The sequence below is a fragment of the Aythya ferina genome (assembly GCF_964211825.1).
Source record: "Aythya ferina genome assembly, chromosome: 1".
Taxonomy (NCBI): Eukaryota; Metazoa; Chordata; class Aves; order Anseriformes; family Anatidae; genus Aythya; species Aythya ferina.
Genome location: NC_140296.1, coordinates 200,951,996 through 200,972,700, shown reverse-complemented (window position 1 = coordinate 200,972,700; position 20,705 = coordinate 200,951,996). Strand labels below are relative to the sequence as shown.

Below are 20,705 nucleotides of genomic sequence, written 5' to 3'. Positions count from 1 at the left end.
CTCATGAGAAGTTCAGGTGCTGCGCTTCCCCATCATATCATCAACAACGCTCCTGGACTATGCGTGGTCAAATTCAGAACTGTACCACGCTTACTTTGTCACTTGGATTTTGGAATGGTGGATATCTTACTCAGCACCACCCAACTTCCCACCCTGTTTAGTGAGACTCCTCAAAGCTGTGGTCATAGAAAGTTCATAAAAGCTTCTAGACCAGCTATATTTCCATTATTCTGAGTTACAACAAAGCTGGATTCAACAAACAGTTTCCTTTCTCATTTTGAGTTTGATTTATGAGCTTAAGAAGTTTCTATATTGTCCACTTAGGTGGGATAACATTAGATTTCTCTGTACATTTTTCTGTGATTTTAGAAAATGCCTCAAGCTGCAAAATTCAGACCTCGATTTCATACTCCACACAGGACTCACATTCCAATGCACTATGACATGACAGATGATTTCCAAAGCTATTTGTAGCCCACTTCCAGTAGTCTGGGGACATCTTGATCTAACATTGCAGCATGGACCTCTCCGATCACAGTTAGGGAATCCTCATTTTATGTGCTCTACAACCAAAAGAAACACATACATTTAAAACAATGAAATAAGTCACCAGTTGCTAGCCAGATGGTATTGTGAATTGTTGCAATTCATCAGCAAAACAGAGGAAGGAAGTGTTTTAAAGCAAGATTATATTATTTTTCTTAAGTTCGTATTATGAAATCTTCCTGAAGTGAATTTTCAAAACTTCAGAGGGAATCAATGGAATGGATCAAATCAGAGACTCACTGGGGAGTTGCTAAAAACAAGGGAAAAGTGTGGCATGCCACTCAAATAAAGGAAGAACCCATTACCAAGTCTCAGTTTGGGAAGAGGTACAAAGAAAAAACAAAAGCAACATAAAAAAAAATCTAGTACATTATAACATACGGTGTTTGTGTCCTCTTAATAGTTACAGGTTGGGAAGCACTTAGGTGCTTACCTCACACTGGAAGAAAATAAAACTGAAGCCTGAGAAAGATCAAACAAGCTGTGATATGTGCACTGTGTAGGGCTACTGCAAGATTGAGCAAACTACTGCCAGTAAAGTGCCTTGAGATCATTAAGAAAAAATGCTGAGAAAAATGCATTTTATTTTCACTGCCTTTTAAGAGACAGAATGCATTTGAAAACCATGAGAAAAAAATATTTCTTAAATGAAAATGACCCCTGACCACTAAGTTCACTCCAGTCAAATAAAATACATCCTGTTTTTGTAACTTTCTACCACAAGGCAGAGCCTGGTCTGCATACACTCTTTCCAGACAAAGATTTGACCCATAGCTGAATTTTAATTAGAAGCAGGGGAGGTGATGGGAAATACAAAGTGCTGCTCCCACTTAGGATAAAGGGTGAAAATGCATTTGGGAAAACACAGAAAATTGAGTTCGTTCATTGTACTGTCTCTCCACTAAAATTAGTTGATAAAAAGTGCTTAGAAATATCCCCAGACATGATCAGTGTATCCATTCTATTAGTTAATTGAATGACACACAATTTGACACTTAAAATACATCCTGGATTTTCTGTACAATCATGAAAATCTCTCACACAGGCTGCATCTTTTTGTTGTTGTTGTTGTTGATAATTTTGTTCTGGAACATTTGCATTGAAGTGCAAAGGCTTAATTATGTTGTGCCCTGCATCTCTTACCCCCCAACCCCTTCCCATGGGAAGGAGGTAATGTTGGGTAACCCCACGTGCTGTGCAGACAGGAATCTTTTTTCTTCCCTGCACAGAGTTTGTAGAAGAGCTTGGAAATGCCTGGTACATGCCAAGTCTCTGGATAAGCCCTAGGTAAGGGGGGTCACATCTTTGTGAGACCTCTTAACTCAGTTCCACAGTTCCACAGGAAGTCAGATGAGATGATCTGATCATTTCATAGCCACGTGGATCAGACTGATCACCCAAATGTAAGTTTAGTTTGCAATGTATGTGCCTATATGCAAGCCAGGTGTCTAGGCTCCCATTAGAGTAGCTGGAGAGCTAGTCAAATGAGTTTAGGTCACGATTCACCTCATTATAAAATAGACACTTATATTTGATCAGATTAATCACACCCTAAGCTCTACTGACCATTTTTTCATTGATTATGCTGGGAAGCCACTTGATAAATACCTGCTCAGGTTTAGATGTCTATTTTATAAATACCCGACCTTGAGTTCAGTTTCTAGTTTGAGACACCTGATAATGTACCTTCAAATCAGCCTCTAGATTCTCAATGAATCTTGAGTGCTATCCAAATGCAGGTACCTCCACTGACTGCGATGGGAGCCGCAACAGCTACCTCACACATAGACACCTACGTGCAGACACCTAAATTTAGGTGTCCTAATCTGCGTGCTGAGCCTAACCTTCACATTAGGTAAATGAATCTGCTCCCAGTCAGGTTTGTAGAAACACAGGTTTAAAATCCAGATTTGAATAACTTTGATGAACTGAAGAGAAGCAAAGGGTTTGGAAAATATAATCTCAACTGCACTGAGAACTGAATATAAATCAGCATATGAGACAAACAGGAATCTGTTCTGTATGTCCGGTATCTTGTCTCCTATTTTTTTTATATCTTTATATACATACCACCTACTCAGCTGCTCAGAAGCCAGAACAGGATCTGCATTTGTAGAAATAGATCAGGATCATTTGTCCTCTTAATGGTTATAAGCTGATTATCTGTTTTTGAGTAGATAAAACACACTTTGTGATCATTTGTTCTTACCGAGAAAAAGATGTTTACCTTGTGTTGAAATCTGTTGTATGGTTGATAGCTTAAATTAACAATTCATCTTAATGATTCTTAGTATTTCAGTTGCAAATGAAAATCAGGGATTTATAGATTCTAATGTTCTCAGGTGATGACACCTGAGTGTGCCTGTGTGGGTTTAAATACTTAGCATTTAATGCACTGTAAAAAACATCAGCAGCACAATCTATTTTTACCAGAGATAGTCTATGTAACTAAATGTTTTCAGTGCTAATTAAGGCATTCTCATACAATGACGATGAGTGTTAGACAAATACCTTGTAATCAGGCAGCACTCCAAATCTGCTCCTGTGTTCACACTGGATATTGCTGATAATTATCCTCTTCCCAATCATATTATCATAGAAAACATAGCTGGAAGGGACACTGAGATGGGCTCATCTATGGCATTCTCCTACCCCCAGCTGGATCAGCTATACCTAAAGTTTCTAAGCAATGGGATCTTTTTTTAAAAATTTATTAAAATAATATCTTATCTCTTACAGTTTTCTTCGCAGGATCAGACATTGTTTTATTTCCTTTTGTGGGACAGATTTTTTTCTGATCCAAGAAATAAATAAAAAAAAATGCACCACCTTTTGGTTTATTCTGCATCTTGGGCAAAATGCAGCTACAAATTACCTCTCCATACAAAGAAAATAGATGAGCTCTTTTGTTCCAGCTGTCAAGTTTGGACATAACTGAAAGGGGAACTGTGGGCTTGAGGGTATGAAGAGGAGAATTATTATTTTGTCAAAAGCCTGTCTTCCTACTAAGAGACTCCTAAACATAATAACAGGCATCCAAAATGTACAGAACTATTTCTGAGCAATATCAAGCTGTGCAGATCTAATATCCTGAACAGGAGCAAACTGTCCTCTTGGATGCACGTCAGTCTGTTGGGAATGAGAAGGAGCTGTGGGTGTAAAGCTGAGCAGGAGGTGGTTCACAGCCTGTAATGTTTCTCATACCTGAACCCCTAACCATGGCAAATCAGTGTGGAGCTATAAAAAGAAAATGGGGATTCCTCAAGATGAATTCTAATCCCTCCTCTAGCAGATATGAGCAGATGGAAGAAACAAACAGACAGCTCAATGTGTTACATGAGAACTCCCACAGTGTAGGATAAATCCCGAGGTAGCATAGAGCTGATGTAGTGAAGAAACAAGGGGGCATCAAAACGTCTCTTTTTTTTTGTGTCACATTATCCACGAGGTTGTGGGCAGCCACATTTGATTTAACTAGCATTAGGTTTGCTCTAATTAACTTGTAGATACCTAACTTGGGTTCCTAAATTTAAAGATCTGGGGCAATATTTTCAATATATTACTGGAAATGTAATATGCATTTAATCAACCTAAAAAGAAACCTCAGAAAGAAAAAATAAACAAACAAGAGATGTTCTGGGTCACATCTAAAATGGCAGCAGACCCCATTTCTGGGGGAACGGAGTCTGAGAAGTGAAAAAAGCAACCGTTCAGAGCAGCTGCAGAGGCAGGAGTGACAGCCACCCCCAGAACCATTCTAGTTTTGGCTCAGCTTTCAGCCCTGCTCACTGGCTGTTGCTCCCCTCCTGATACTGTTACTCCAACAATCCTCCTTTCTTTCCATTTGTATTCTCACAACTTGTCTCACATCACCAACATGCTTACATAGCCTACATGTCTACTATTATCACATTGCCACCTTCACTTTGTATATGTAAATTAAGCTGCTTTTCTCCAGCTCTGAGCTTTTTTAGAGCAGAGAGTGTAGTGTCTTGCATGGGGGATCCTATTACTTTCTCAGCCTTATGCATTCGTGTAATAAACATGGTTTATCTTCCTAATGTCCCTGTAATTTCACTTATATGGATTGATCCAGACCTAGACTACGGAGCAATGTTAATATGAACTGAATGATGAAAGTACTTGGTCTTTTAGTATCAAAGATACTAAAGATGTGCAGTTATGTATTTACACTGCTCTGCAATTTTGGGAGCACTGGGGAGCAAAAATGGTGTCTGAATTCCATTTTGTATTGTTGTGGCCCTGAACCTGCACGGTTTTATTAGAGTTGTCCATCCAAAAGCTGGAAGTCCATGAAAGCCTTCATGGACTGTCATAAGTTGTCACCAGTCTCAGTGCTTGAGAGTCGCTGTGCCAATGCAGTCAGTAAGAATCCAGCCATCAACTTGAAACAGGACTGAGATTAAGCTGGCCTGCAAGTCAGACTCTGCTACATCCTCAGCAATTCAAATGAAAATTTGTGCCGCTGTCAACAGCCAAATTTGTATTTTCATGAAAAACGTGAAGAACCTGAAAAACTTCACAGCCACAATTAATTCATATAAACATATTTGTTTTACTTCAGATGTCCAAATATATGCTGTTCATCTCCGTGAAAGCTCCTGAGGTGCCCAGGTTCCAAGGGCTGAATGTGTCAAGAATCATAGCACGAAAGCTATGCACCAAGGTACTACTGAAACAAGAAAAAAAGAAAGAAAGTGGAATTTAAATAATATTATAGGTAGAAATGACTTTTTCTGTCTACCTCCAGAACTAAGTGCATCAATATTGATGAAGGAGAGATGTAGGTAGCCATGTTTTAAAATTAGTGATACATTAAACTCCATTATTTCAAAGGCACCTAACCAAACCCTCCGATTTTGCACATTGTACAGATCTCATTGGAAAAGTGATGTACCCAGATTTAAGTAAATTAATGTCAGTGGGATTAAGTAGGCTGTAAATCAGGAAAACACTTGATTTCCTTGCCTCTGATGAGAATTGAGGGGAAATTCAGTGTGCACACATTCTTTCCTGCTGCCTTGCGAAACCCAAGCAAAAGTTTCTCACACAAGCAGAATGAAAAAGTGAAAATGAAAACAAAGATAAATTAGCCAGTCGGCTGCTTAAAATAAATGGAACTCTAAAAAATCACTAATGTGGTTAGTTCATTACAACGGGCATTGATAATTGATAAGTCCATTGCCGTATTGAGAATCTTCCAGGACTAATAAGCTCAGCTCTCAATAAAACAGTTACCTCGTAATGAACATCACTGGTTTACTGCAGTGTTACTGTAGTGCAGGAGTTTTCATTCTTCATGAAAACAGCAGCATCATTTTAAATGCAGGAGACTGGTGTTACTGTGGAGGTTACTTTAGCCTGGTTTCCTTTGAAAAGCTGATCATACAATTTGTCTCCTACTACATCGGACAGCAGCTTAGGGTTCTCAGTGAGCTTCAGTATCCACTTGCCTTAAGAGCACTGATGGCCAGATACAGACCCAAATTATTGCCCCTAATAAGAGAAAAGCTGCGGAGTTCACTCAGCAATCATCTGCTGGGTTTGACCTGCCACCAGCCTGCACCTTCCACATCACGGCACATCTTGCTCAATTAATGGACGGGCGATGGGGAGATCTGGAGGTTTGGGGGGCAGTAAGAGGGTAGGTGAATCAAAGTGTCAGGGACAAGCTATTTTTTTGACAGCAGAACAGGTAAAGATTATTTTCTACAAATTCAGCACCACGCTGTCCCAACACAAGTCTCCCCTTGTATAAAATCCCCTCTCCCAAAGTATTTCTACTCGACACATGAGAGGTAGGGCTGTGTCTGGCTCTGAGCTATGCCAATCGATTGGCACGTGCACGCTGGCAAATTGGCTGGTACATCACGAGATAGGTGGCCACTGAACTCACACTGCTACCTTTTCCTCAGAGCAAGCATTAATTTCTGCCTTTTTGTTCCACTCAGCAAACTTTTCCTGAAGCCTTTACATTTTTCTTTCCACCTCCTTGATAGAACTGGGTGACTGGCAGATAGCATAATTCCCTGAAGCCTCTTTTCCTTATAAATAAAATGAAAATAATCTTTTACTATTAAATTAAAAAGTCCCTTTTAATTTGTGGGCTAGTATCCTCTAAATACAGAACAATTTTCTTCGCTCATTATGTATTAATACTTCCTCTGCCTGGAAACAGGAACACGAGCACTTTGACACAGAGAGTTACAGGATGTTTCTCCACAATATCAGACAGCTGTGTTGTATCGAGCCATCGCCCCTTCCTTAGTGCCAGCGCACTGTGAATTTAACACGTGTGGCCTTGAGAAGATAAAACAGTGCCGCAGTTCCTGACCCTGACAGTACTAGAGCCAGCAGATCGGGCCACATTGCTCCAATTGGAGCTTTTCGGTCCTCACATGCCAGATTCATACAGCTCTGGCTCCAGCAGGAAGGGACCTCCAGATACAATCAGGTCCAACCCCACTGCCAAAGCAGGTTCCCTACAGCAGGCTGCCCAGGTAGGCGTCCAGACAGGCCTTGAATATCTCCAGAGAAGCAGACCCCACAACCTCCCTGGGCAGCCTGTCCCAGTGCTCCGTCACCCTCCCCGTGAAGAAGTTCTTTCGTGTGTTGGTGCTGAACTGCCTGGGCTCCATTTTGTGGCCATCGCCCCTTGTCCTGTCCCCACAGAGCACTAAAAAGAGGTTGGCCAAATCCCTCTGTCTCCCACACTTCGGGTATTTGTACACATTGATAAGATCAAACATCGATAAGATCAATGGGTTATAGATTACAGGTTTCAGCAGGAGGAACGGTTTTATGCTTTGCTGCTGCTGGGGTTGTGTCACCTGTGCCCAGAAGACCACGTATTGCAGTCCCCATCGGGGTCCTGTGCCGATTTATAGTCTGAGACTAAAGTCCTGCCTGCTGTTCCTCATGCCCAAGAGAAGAAAATGCACAGTGAGCAGCTTCTCTGGTGGTTCCTTGTCCTGCCTCCTGGCTGACACATCAGACACAGCACAAAGATGGTCAACATGAAGATAAAGTCGCTGATAACCCATTAGTGAGCACTGCTCTGGATCAAGCCCCTAGCAAGAAACGCTTCACTTGAGGACCCATTCCTCCTGCAGCCCCCATCTAGTGTTGATGTGCCAGGCTGCAGCTTCTCACCAAATTAATTCAGTTACTGCACTAACTCTTCTAGCCAAGGTGAATTTCATTGGTGTTATCCCCACTAAAATTTTGGCTTTGCTGGTACTGCCTGTAGGAGCTGCTATCTATTAGGATTCTGCTGCTTCTCCCATTTCCCTATAAAAATCACACTCATTTGAAAGATTCGTATTCGTATTGGATAAAATTCCTACTTCATTGAAAACAAATGAAACAGGTGAACAGGAAGAGTCCAGAAAATGGAAAGTATTTTGTGAAGGAAAGAAGCTACTGTCAGAGGGGAGGGCAAGGTGGGTAGAGGGTGTAATTTTGTGGTGAGAATTGCTCTTTGCAGAACTGGCTTGGAAAAAAAGCCCAGCAAGCAAAAGTGGCTATTCCCAAGGAGGTTTTAGGCAAACTTTTGCTCTGGGCCTGTACCAGCAGCTACAATGTCCAGCAATGTTTGTAGTAGTAACCACAGCAGAGAGTCGCTGACATCTGGAAGTGAGCTCTGAGACACCAGGTTAGAGGACAGCCGGGCTCAGAGGATTCTCCTGCTCCCTTCTTCCACGAGGTGCCTGGATGAGACCAGGATTTGTACCCTGTTGTGGGGGCAAGGGGAGCGTTGGCACCATCTGCCAGAGGCATCTGACTGCGTTCCCCTGGTTCCCTACGCTATCAGTAGAGAGAAGCAGGCAGCCTTGAGAGGCGTTTGGAGCAGGCATCTCGTGGAGATGCTCTGACCAGCCCTCCAGAGGAGCGCGCGTCTCTATCGATTGTGTAGGCAGCCTTGCAAGGTTAAGTACTTACATCAGGGACCTCAAGATACATACTCACAGGACAGGAATGAATGCCTTCTTTATATCGTCTCTCATAGCATCCAATGTTATTTCATAATGATGATCCTTGTTCACATCTTAAGAATCTCATAATTGGAAGGCACCTAAGAAAAATCCAATGTGAAAGCCAGGGGGATATGAATCACTTTGAAACCTCTGAGGACAATGAAGGATGAAAAACGAGTATGGGGAGGATAAGAGAAAACCAGCAAATAAAGATGAAGAGGGAGAGGTCGAGTAACAAAAGGGCTTTGATCATTCACCTGGTCTTGAAGCTGAAGGGAAATAGGCAGCATGCGTTACGTGGAGCAGTGCTGCCACACAGTGACAGGGAAAAAGCTCTGAGCTTCACAGCAGTAACGACACCGGGAGCTTTGTTTAATGCCAGAACCTAACAGGACACTGCCTCGTCTGCTGAAAGAATGCAAAATGTAATTACTGGAGGCAATGTTATAAATACCTACTCTGAGCCTGGCTGGAGCGACAGGTGTTGAGCTAGTCACCCTGGTTCAGTTTATTACAAAACATCAATAGTAGTTACAGAGTTAAATCTGGATTCAAGCCCTTTCTTTTAGCAGAATGATCAATAACCAAAAAAAAAAAAAAAAAAAAAAATCATTTTGTCTTAGAGTACAGACTAAGCTTTTATGTATGCTATACAGTAATTCTGTAACTGATTTTGAATTATTAGAAAGAAGCTAGTCCTCAGCTAGAAGATGAATACATGGCATGTCTTTCTGTGACTAACAAAATTAGAATGTATTGTCAAAGGGAAAAAAAAAAAAAAAAAAGAAAAAATAATAATTCTAGGATCCAGATAAGGTTAGGTAGTAATGTCATATAAATTCCAGCAGTGGGCAGAGGAAATGCATCATGTCTTTAGAAAATCCCAGTCCAAGCAAGTACTGTCCTGAAGTTTCTGTACTGTTTCTGTCTTAATACCAACGTAGCCAATTGTCTAAGAATACAGTAAAATATGTTTCATGGACAGCACAATCATGGAAGTCTCAGCTGGGAGACCTTTGGCTAAAAGGCACGAGTATGCAAAACCTTTTTTGATCTTTTCTTTAGGTAATCCCGCAGGATTCCACATCAGAGAAACCATTATGCACTAATTTATCTCCTTGCTAGCAGAATACACAAAGCAGGAAAACAAATTATTTTCCTTCTCCTGGGTGTACAAACAGGGCCTTCCTCTCCCTGTTGTTGTGGAGCTGCTACACACCTGCCCAGAATTTAAGCAGTCCTTGAGATTTAAAGGTGCTGAACTGGCTCCCAGTGGGATTTGAATGCCCTCAGAAGTGTTGAAAATCAGGTCACAGGATCCCCTGGGAATAGCAGGTTGGTACGTTTCAAGATAAATAATTTGCATGAAATTCAGCAGGGAACAGGCCTGCCTTATGTTCCATAGACTAGTCCCATGTTTTCATCACAGCAACCCAATTAATAGGTAGAAGTGTCTTTATGCATGTATTTACTCCTGTTCATATATGTGTATGCATACACAGCTTCCCGTTAGCAGTTTTACATTTCAGCCTCATCTCCACAAAGTCTGCCTTTACTCTTGGATGAGCTGCTATTTAGACTGGCCACCACTGGCCACTGGGGTGAAACAGGCACTCCTAAAAGGTAGATGTCACATCTGGGCTCACTGAAAGCCAAGGAAATAAAGATATAAATAAATAGTTGTGCCGCATAAAAAGGGGATTCTGTATGCTATCTTTGCTGTCTGTGCATTTTACCTAACAAAATTAGGATGGGGACCCAAGAGTGCATTATGACAACTAAACACACTTGAATTTTGAAACGTCTTTTCCTAGCACCCTGTGAAACCCTGAGAAGTTTCTGTAATGATCTAAAAATAAAGTTGCATTAAGTCCCTTATCGTCTCCCTTTTTATTTTATATGAAAGATCAATAAAGATAAAGGTTAGAAAAGCCCTGCCTGGTACTTGCAATCCTGGCTCCTAATTGTCTCCAGTTGGAAGTGTGAACTCAGCCAAAACCGCAATGCTGCTAGCAAATGCTATAAAAAGGAAAGCTGTCTGAAATTGGAAAAGTTTTTTTCAACACTTTCTCAGAGAAGGCAGCAGCAGGTCTGTTTAATACATTGGGGAAGCTGCAGCCAAAAAAAAATCTGTGATGGAGGAGGGTGTGAAAGGAAACATGAGGCTGTCAATCAAAGTGAGAAAGAACAGAATTTCCAGGGAGCTGGAAATGCTATATTAAAAACAAGCTATTTTGAGAAGACCAAAAAATATATTTAATTGGAAATGGAGAGAACAACAATATGTAGTAAGAGAGGGAACTGGAAGAAAATTAAAAAAAAAAAGACTGCAACTCACAATACCAACTTTGAAGACATAGGGATTGAAAGAAGTTTCTGGCCAGTGTTGCAGGGGAATGTGAACTCCTCCCAGAGCTGGAACACATCATGTTCTCTGTGTGCTGGCCTTTGCCATGCCAAGCAAGGATTCTGAGAACTGCTGTGATCAATTTAGAATGATCTGGTGTTCTTTTAAACGAGCGTTTTTTTGCCACAGATTCCTATCATATATTAAAAGTAATATTTGGAAGAACTTTTCAGTGAATGATCATGAAGCACAAACCATATCAAAACGTAAATAGGCAACTGGGGAAAGTCAAGTCCAGACCTAGCTCTCAGAGTCCTCAACATTTATAAAATGTACATACCACTGTCCTTCAACATTTATAAAATGTACATACCACTATTTCTACTACAGTAGGGCCACAAAGCCCATCAACGGGGAGATGAGGAAGCAAAAACACAGATCTACATTTACAGAGAACTTCTGCTGGACATATATTTATTTGATTTTAGAGTACCTATGGCTCTGACAGAAAATGGAGCACAAACAATGAAGATTCACTTGTGCAGAAAACATTTGAATTACTAATACCTTCCACTAGCTTTTAGGAAAGGATACGTGATGAGAAGATGTGATAAGGAAGTAGGACAAGGGAATCATGACTGGGGCACCCTGCATCTCCTTGAACAGTGCTGCTCAGTCCTCAGGCTTGTCAGCATCCCATGGCAGATGAGATTGTTTGCTAGCTGCCTCATCCACACAGCTGCTTCTTTCCCAGGAGGACTGCCTGAGCCAGGTGTGAAGAAAGAGAGGTCATCATTCCCGCGAGTAAACAGAGAACAGCAACATGAAAGAAATGTGAGAGGTTATATTGCAAAGCAACAATTTTTTGAAGAACTATTTTAAGTAATCAGGGTCTGCAGAGAGTTGCACATTTCTCAGACTAGAAAGATTTACTATGCATAGCACTAAGAAGTGGCAAAGGAGAGCTTTGGGGTTCAGCAGAAAGACAGATAGAAAGGGGTCCACCTCCCCAAATCCATCTCCCTGGTAACCTAAGCAAGCACATCCTAAACCTTTTTCAGAAGCCTGCTCAGCTCCATCTTAGGAAAAAAAAAAAAAAAAAAGAAAGAAAAGAAAAAAAGGTCTCGAATATGTTAATGTTCAGTTTACTGCCACTTCCTACAGTGCCAGCATAGTTCTCCATCTTGCATAGCTTCTTGAATTCTCAGATTGCAAAATCCCCACCCTGTGGAGAGAGCAGTCCTATGTCCCTTGAGTTGTTTTGTTGGACATAAGAAATAACACTGTTCTCATCCTTCATAACAGAGGGTCTCGATTCAACTCTATTCTCTCTGCCCCTCTTACTGTTTGGCTTCTTTTACATGGAAGAGCAGAAGCATATGCAATAATCAAGACAAGCTGTGAATATACCTTTACCTATATGTCCCTAAAATGCTTTGAATCATCGTAAAATCTCATTTCTCTTTTTGTTTCTTGGATGCTTTGTATGTACAGATTGCAGAATGACTCTGTGGAACCAATTAGGACACCTGAGTGCTTCTCCACAACCACTGGATGAAAGATGATCTTACTAGTTCCCAAGTATACGACCCCAAACCCTGTAGCACTGAATTTCATCCTATGCCAATTACTCTAGGCCTCAAAGCAATCTCATTCTTTCTGTACAACACAACTGTCTTTAGTGTCAATGATACATCCCAGGTTAAGTGTCACCAGTTTTCTCAGCACAGTCCTAATCTTCTTCCCATGGCCATACATGCAAATATAGAAAATGTAGTGGAAATGTCAATATTTTTAAGTACCCCCAGCCCTCCAACACCCCCAGTATACCCATTAATGAATGCCACCTTCCCACCCAGGTCTTCTAATACAAGAGTATCCAAGGAAGCCCCAGTGGTTTTATCACACATTGATAACCCCAGTCCGCTCTCAATCCCATATCTGCCACTTCATTCAGGAGAATGTATCTAGTGGGTTATGTGAAGCAAGGAAGTGGAGCATTCTCCTGACTGCATTAGCAATGTGCCAGCTAATCTTGGAGAAGACATTTCACTTCTTTTTCTTGCAGTCCTCAATTTCAAAGATTAAGGTCTGCAGTGTAGAAGAGCACAGTACAACGTATGTCTTCCAAATCTTTACATGAAAGATGCAGAGGAACTGATGAGCTGTGTATTGTAACGCACATCAGTCTGTTCCTTGGTGGAACCACAGCATTTATTTGGTCCCTTCCACACGCACTGCATTTATTTATTCTTAATTTCCCACATTTCTTTCTTTTTTTTCACCCTTTTTATTCATCTCGGAGTCAACATTTTGGGGAAATCTGATTTTTTTTTGGCTGGAGAACAGAATGGGCGAGGACGGTGGGGGAAGGTGCGCAGGGTTTTACTCTGTCCCCTCACGCCTCAGGAGGGGACACTGCTCATTCCCTCCTGAGCAGCCCACAGCCTCCCAGCGGGGTGAAACCCCAAAGCAGGGCACATCTCCCTTTTCTGAGGCTCCGGGAGGACACATTCCAGTCAGACATTTCACTCCTTTTTCACCAACCAGCCCGGCCAAGCCAAGCCCAGCCCAGCGGGGTGGGGGGCGCTCGCCCCGAGCCGGGTCAAGCGGCTTCCCCGAGGGATAAGCAACCAGGGCCGGCTTCCCTCAAGCTGCCAGCCCTCCCTCAGCCCCCCGGGGCTGAGCTCCAGGCCGGGCAGGAGCCGGGCTAGGGGTCAGTAGCGAGCCGGGCAGCGAGATGGCGGCGGCCGCCAGGCTGTGGAGGCTGAGGCGGCGCCTGGCCGGGCCTGTGGCCGCAGCCCGCAGCAGCAGCAGCAGCGCGGCCCCGCCGGAGAAGCTCACCCTGAGGCGGCAGGCGGAGGGGGTCCGGTGAGCTGCGGAGAGACGGAATCGGGAGAAAATGGGGGGCTCTGAGGGCGGGTGGGTGGGAATTGGGGCGGCTCTGACAGCGGGGACTCGGGGGGGGAAGGGTTAGGGGCTGTGGGCGCAGCGCGGAGCCTCACGGAGTTTCTGTGTGCACGCTTGGGGCGTGTGGGGTTCATCAGTCGTTTTGAAAATTTGCTCGTTTTCTGTTTGTTTGTTTGTTTGCCTTGTGCTAACCTTCTGTATTTAACGGCTTTTTGCAGAAGCATTGTCCTGAACAACCCCAAGAAGCGAAACGCCCTGTCCCTCTCCATGCTGCAGGCCCTGAAGGAGGACCTGCTGCACGACGCCAAAAGCAAAGAGCTCCGCGTTATCGTCATTTCAGGTACCCCACAGAAGAGGAATGGCTGAGAGAATAAAAAGAAACAGGCTAATTTGGAGCTTAAAGCTCAGAATATCACTGAACTATAGAAAACGGCGCAGGAAGGAACTTGCAAGCTGGTTTCTTACAGCCTGCCAGAATATAAACAGTACCACATGTGAGCCTTCCCACTCAGACCTCACTGCCCTTCTATATTCATCCTGCTTTCCGCTTTCATACACTTAATTCCTCATTCTTGAAGCCAGCCTTAATAATTGACTAGGTTCTGTTATATTTCTGTTGATAATTAACACATCTAAGAAGAAACACTGTTGAAACAGTATTCAAAATGTTAGTATTTCAATCAGGTTGCCTGGTGTGTTTGCAGAGTTGATAAGCTTTCGTTTTCCTTTTGTAAAAGTAAGCAGCAAGTGAAATGATTGTTTTTAAAGCTACATATGAACAGTAGCTCAAACAATAAATTCAGGTCCTGATAGTCATTATGCTGAAGAACAAACACTCCTAGGTAATGGTTTTCGTGCAGAAGCAGGCTGAGCTTGTATGGCTTCTGTTGCCTTCAGTGGCAGGTACAGATGGTAGTAAACAGGGTTCAAAGGGTTTCCTGTGCTCTGTTCCCCTGCTCTAAGCCAGGATCAAAAAACAACTTTGTTATTTTTGCCACTGATTTGTCAAAACTCTTTCTAAAACTCTTCAATGAAGAAGAGACCATAGTATTGATACTGCAGTCACCTGCAACCTGCAAGTGTAAAACTTTATCTCTCAGAGCCTCTCTTCCATTTAGATATTAACCTGTAGAGTTCTTAAAGATGATAAAAGTTGAGATGTTCTTAAGCCGTTTTTTTCCTCTGTCCTTTTAAGATAATCTTCCCCTGTTCTCCTTCCAAACATCTTGGAGAAATAGATTTACTAATTTTACTAATTTAGAAAGCTGGGATTTCCTGTACTGAGAGGAGAACATTGCTCATGTGTAAGTGTGCATGCACATGAGAGTGGAAATAAATTAACTTCACAGCAGTGACAAATATATATATTCAGTATTTCAAATAGCAGTTACACATTTTGTAAGATGCTTCAGGTTACTTTTTGAGAATATGGTGCTCTGGGAGTTTGAGAGTACAGTTTGGTTGTTTTATTTTTCTTGCCTGTTTGTTTTTCAGTTTAAAAATAAATTGCATGTTCCTGCTGATTTCCAATTCCATTGCTGAATGGAATGCAAAACAAGAAATCTCAGGAAAAAGACTTGTCTTTGAGTCTTTAACACAGACTTTACAGTGGATTCTTCTTTAATGAGGCACAAATGCAGATGTGATTAAATTTCCAGATAATGTATCGCTGATCCAGTGAGCTGATTGCTGGTGTGTGGTTATTGCTAGACAGACTGTTAACAATAAGCTGATTCATAAGAAGCAAATGCATAGCTAATGTGGTGGCTTCATAGCTGTAGATGGAAATGTTGCATCCATGCAAATATCTGAGGAGATCTGAAGGATTAAAAAGCTTCAGATTAGTTTATTTTTATGGCAGGTGTCTCCCGAGGAAGGAAAACTGTTGTAGAGTGTAGTGTGTAAGTAGAGGTTGTTTTGATCATAGCTGCCACTTGAGGAAAGCAAATCTAAAACTTACACCTCCAGAATCTTGCTCTTTTTCTACCCAAACCCTGGAGAAACTTTTTGGGATTCCTTAGATGAGTGTTAGCAGCGGAGGAGCAGAGGCCATAACAGCTGAAGAACCTTCTCTAGCAGAAGAACCTCTTTTTCCATTGTTGCCTTAAACACCATAACTAAATTCTTGATGCTTATTTCATAAAAGTTAATCATTAGCATACAATGAACAGGGAATAACCGTATTTGTTAGTCTGAGAGCAGAGCAGTCCATTGTCACTCCAGCTAACTAGTTTACACTGTACCAAAGAGCAGTTCAGTACTGTATCTCTTTTAAAGACTGGGCTGAGAGGTGTAAAGAGCCTTATTTTTAACTGAGTTAACTTGGATTGGAAGTAAAACTAAGCCTTTAAAATATTTATTGGCATTAGTGTGGTTAAATCATTTATTGCAGCAATTCAAAGGTATTACAGAGCTCAGAAGGCAATATTTAGGAACTGAGTGTAAAATTCCCTCTACTAATCTACTTCTTTTTTGATCATTGACACGTTTATACCTTTAAATGGGGTATTGATACACCACTTGGCTTCTCGATTAGTTCAGACTGACAGAATTTCATTAATTTTTTTTTTTGCAGCTGAAGGCCCTGTGTTTTGTTCTGGCCATGATTTAAAGGAACTGACAAGTGAAGATGATGTGAAGCATCATTCCCAAGTATTTGCAATATGTGCAGAGGTAAGCAGTTCTTCATAAGTGCCACCCCCTTTTGCCTGGTTTTAAGAGCAAGCAGTGATACTGGTTTAAGTTAACACCTGATCTTGGTGAACTTCTGTTTTCCCTGGATTTCTCTATGTGCAAATAAAAATCCTAGAATGCCAGTGTGCATGCTTGCTACTGGGTGAAGTCATGGTGCGTTCCTTATTTTATCCAGTTCTTCTTGCAGCTGAATATTTGGGCAATACCTTTCCCAGAAATCCAGGCATAACCAACTTCATAGCACTTGTGCTCAAAGGATCTTTCCTAGCATCTAGCTAATAACTCAAGACAGGCTTAAACATCGAGTAGACAATGTTAAAGTAAAATCTGAATACATCTCTGACTCTGGTACCCAGTCAGCACACCATACAAGATCTTCTTATTGCAGAAGCATAGACCTGAAGGTTGGGATGTTAAAGTAGATCCTGGAGCCTTTGGAGAGAATGGTCAAAAACCCCTTTGATTTTAATGGCATTAGAATTTGACCCCCTACTCCTGCTGAGAGTGATCACAAAAAGTTTGAAACCTTTTGTTCTAGTTCCTCCAGAAGAAATAATGATCTCTATACACATTGTCAAGCTAACATTACTCATATTTAACAAATGCTGTAAAAGCCATGGTTTGAAGGTTACTACTGAAGGCCCATTGGTATGAGACATAGCAATCATCCTTGCAGCTTTGTCTGTATTTCATCTTGGTATGCTGTCCACAAAGAGGTAAGCACAAATACGATTCAATGACAAGTTAGCCCCTGCAGGAGTCAAGATGAGACAAAGACTGAAATTCAAAACTGAATTTATGTAACTTCACCTAAGTGATGTAACATTTTCTTGACTTCATCTATTGGAGAAATTTAAGTAGAAAATTAAAATTTGTTATCTTGCTACACTGTGCTGATGTGACAATTTTTAAAATCTAGATGATGACAGTAATCAGTTAAATAGCATTTTCTATCTGCAAGTATTAAAATTAGGTTAGTTTGATGATCCCTACTGTATTTAAAGAGAACCTGAGTTAGAAGAGCTAGACAAATTTGTCTTTCTTAACTTCACCTATCTAAAGTTGGATGTCCCACCTCTGAAAGAGTGAAAGCACAAGAGTGTTTACCCATCCTAAGTCTAACACAAACAGGAAAAATTAGCTACATAAACCTACGTAATTGGCTACACAGCTGAGCAGTGACTGGAACAGCAGTGGTTTTGTGCATTAAAGCACTAAAGCAGGTTCTGCAGCGAGGACTTAAACTCCAGTCTATGGAAGTGGAAAGTGCACACCATGATACCAGGTCTGTGAAGCACGTGCAAGTTTTAGAACAGCCACGACGTAACTTCAGGGACTGACTGACCGCTTTCTCCTGGGCAGGTTATGACTTTAATCCAGAAGCTTCCAGTACCGGTGATTGCCCAAGTAAATGGCTTGGCTACAGCAGCAGGCTGTCAGCTAGTGGCAAGCTGCGACATTGCGGTGGCGAGTGAGAAATCTCAATTTGCTACTCCTGGGGTAAACATTGGATTGTTTTGCTCCACACCAGCTGTGGCCTTGGGCAGATCTCTTCCAAGAAAGGTAGGCTTCCTTTGCAGGCACTCTTTTTAATTTTGCAATTAGTAGGTTCCCCTTGCTAGGAGTTTTAGTTCCATTGCCTTAACTTCATCTTCCTGCAGTACAACATTCAAAATATTTCATTGCCAAAGACGTCTTCATAACACTTTGGACTGGGGGAAAAGTAATAAAGGGATGACCTCTGCTTAGGGAAAGCAGCTTCCTACTGATCTGATTCCAATCAGCAGGAACTCGTATCAGCAGCACGCCAGCTCAGTGAGCCCTCTGCTTTCCAACAGACAGCTCTGTGCTTTAGACAGTGACGTCCTCCCCCTGATGAGAAACCCCTGCAAGTTCAGGATATCAACTCCACTGAGCTATCAATTCTGGCCAGGCAGTGACATTTCACTACCAGCATGATCCGCCTGCATTTAGATCAAGATGCTTTAAATAGCATCTAAAACCCTTCCGTACCTTTTTCCTGGTTTATTTCCTACTGATTGTTACTATACATTTCTCACTGCATAAGCAGTAGTATGACCTGTAAAGCCTCCAGAACTGAGAAAATGAATGTTAAGTCGTGATCCCGTTAGATTCATGTGGACAGGCTCTCCAAGCCCAGCAGGGTTCTCCTGAGATTTAAGGACAAGTCCAGTTGCTGGGTAAAACCTTCAAATTTAAATTTCCTATCTTGTATGACCATCAAGTTCAAATACAACTTGTGTGTTTTGTCGTTGTTTGGTTTTTAACTGTGCTATAGTGTACAGTTATAACTGTTTCTAAATTAGTATTTATGATTTTTACAATTACCATTTTAAATTTTGTGGAACATAATTTTCTCTGTGCCACTCTTCAAAGTAGCAGGTGTGTTCCCTACAGTGCTCAGGATCGCTGATTTTACCTTTTATCAAATGAAATGTTGCCACTGTTTGTAGCTACCAAAGCAAAGATACCAAAAGGATAATCAGCTCTTACAGTTCTGGGTATCAGTCAATTGCATGAAGAGTCATGGAAAAAAAATCTCATTGAGAAATAACACGGAATGGTCAGTGAGCACTTGGGGGATATTTTAATTTGAAACCTCAAACACAAGATGCTGAGTGCAACAGGAAACTGAAGTAGATGGAGCTGTAAGAAGGACACATTTAAAAACACCCAGACCAAACTTAAACTCAGGTATTTTCAAAAACTGCACATTGACTTATTAGGTGTTAGTTTGTTTATTATTCCATGCTCAGCTTAAAATATGGAGTTCGGATATTTGACTTTGTGGACCATCCACATCTCTCTTGATTCCTACTGCAAACACCAGAGATTCTGGGCTTTTGGAGGCGAAAAAAGCAGCAATCAATGGGCAGGTCTGAAAAAAGGCCAGCTCTAGACCCACTCCTTTTCTTGTAGAAACCTCTTAATATTTCCTTGGCAGTTTAAGAAGCCAGATTTAAATCTCAAATTTGCCAAAAGAGTAACTCGTACATGAATGAGGAGACTGAAATTCCCCAGATAAACAGAAGCAGTACAGCAGTGGAATTGACTTAATGTGGTATCTTTTCTTGTTCAGGTGGCATTAGAGATGCTTTTCACGGGTGAACCTCTTTCTGCCCATGAAGCATTAATGCACGGGCTTGTCAGCAAGGTGGTACCAGAAGACAAACTAGAAGAAGAGACCATGAGAATCTCTCGCAAGATATGCGAAAGCAGCAAATCCGTCCTGGCACTGGGGAAAGCCACTTTCTACAGACAGATGGCACAGGACCTTGATACTGCTTACAAAATAACCTCTCAGGTCATGGTAGACAATCTGACTTTGAGGGATGGGCAGGAAGGCATTGAAGCCTTTATTCAGAAACGGAAGCCTGTCTGGTCACATTCTCAGGATGAGAAGAAATGAATACTGTTTCTAAGCTAAGCTTAGCTGTGCTTCGTTATTCTTCACGCAGTTGCCTTTGGGAACTATATTTCTCTTCTTTCTGAAAGTTAAATTTCTTATCATACCTATGCCAAAGCCACAATAAATTATTTCTAAGTGTATATATATAATAAATTTTAAGAAAAATCAAACCAAATATTTTTTTTTTCAGCAATGAATCTTTTCTGTGGTTTCAGAAGGAATGCAGTGCTACAAAAATCAGTTTGATATGTCCCAGCTTATACATGGAATCACATGGACTGGGAGAGAACTCGGATCACCCCGTTTAGTACCTGTCTCCGTAGTTCTGGTTGTTATTAATAGAGAATTAAAGGGTTTGGACACATTCCAGTTGTGATGGAGTACTTATATTCCAATGCAGTTCAGTGTGTTACAGGCAGAAGCCAGTAACACTAACCCATTCATTGTTATAAATACACCTGCCTATGAACTGTGTGTGTTATTAGTTTGTCTCCCTCAACAAATCCTGTTGTTTCACCATCAGTCCAAATTAGCACTTGCAAAATCTAGAGGATTTTGCTGTTGACTCCAGGGAGGCTAAGCCTGGCTTGAGGTGTTTGGTTTCCACAAAGGGCACGCTGCAAAAAGCACTCCCTACAGGCTTCAGCAGAGATTCACCTGGCAATGTTCTGACCCAGTCATAATCTTTAGGCTATGTGTCTTCAGTTTATCACAGAATCTTGGGCACGTAAGCCTGACTTTGTGCTTGGAGCTGGTCTTTACCAGCACTGGAAGAGGTCAG

General features: G+C 41.6%; 1 protein-coding gene across 1 annotated transcript; it reads left to right on the top strand.

The window, feature by feature from the left end:
* The first annotated feature begins 13,492 nt into the window (after window positions 1–13,492).
* Window positions 13,493–20,288, top strand: ECHDC3 (enoyl-CoA hydratase domain containing 3). Its single transcript, XM_084517877.1, has 5 exons — window positions 13,493–13,761; window positions 14,019–14,140; window positions 16,376–16,473; window positions 17,857–18,057; window positions 19,595–20,288. Exons 1-5 carry the CDS (start codon window positions 13,631–13,633, stop codon window positions 19,922–19,924), a joined length of 882 nt encoding a protein of 293 aa, XP_084374003.1. The 5' UTR covers window positions 13,493–13,630; the 3' UTR covers window positions 19,925–20,288.
* The last annotated feature ends 417 nt before the right edge of the window (window positions 20,289–20,705 follow it).

What these genes read in the sequence shown, in the direction of transcription:
- ECHDC3 (XM_084517877.1), top strand. Translation starts at nt 13,631, where the DNA reads ATGGCGGCGGCCGCCAGGCTGTGGAGGCTGAGGCGGCGCCTGGCCGGG. An exon ending in CCGCGTTATCGTCATTTCAG is followed by an intron (nt 14,141 to 16,375) that starts GTACCCCACAGA and finishes TTTTTTTTGCAG; the next exon opens with CTGAAGGCCCTGTGTTTTGT. An exon ending in TATTTGCAATATGTGCAGAG is followed by an intron (nt 16,474 to 17,856) that starts GTAAGCAGTTCT and finishes TCTCCTGGGCAG; the next exon opens with GTTATGACTTTAATCCAGAA.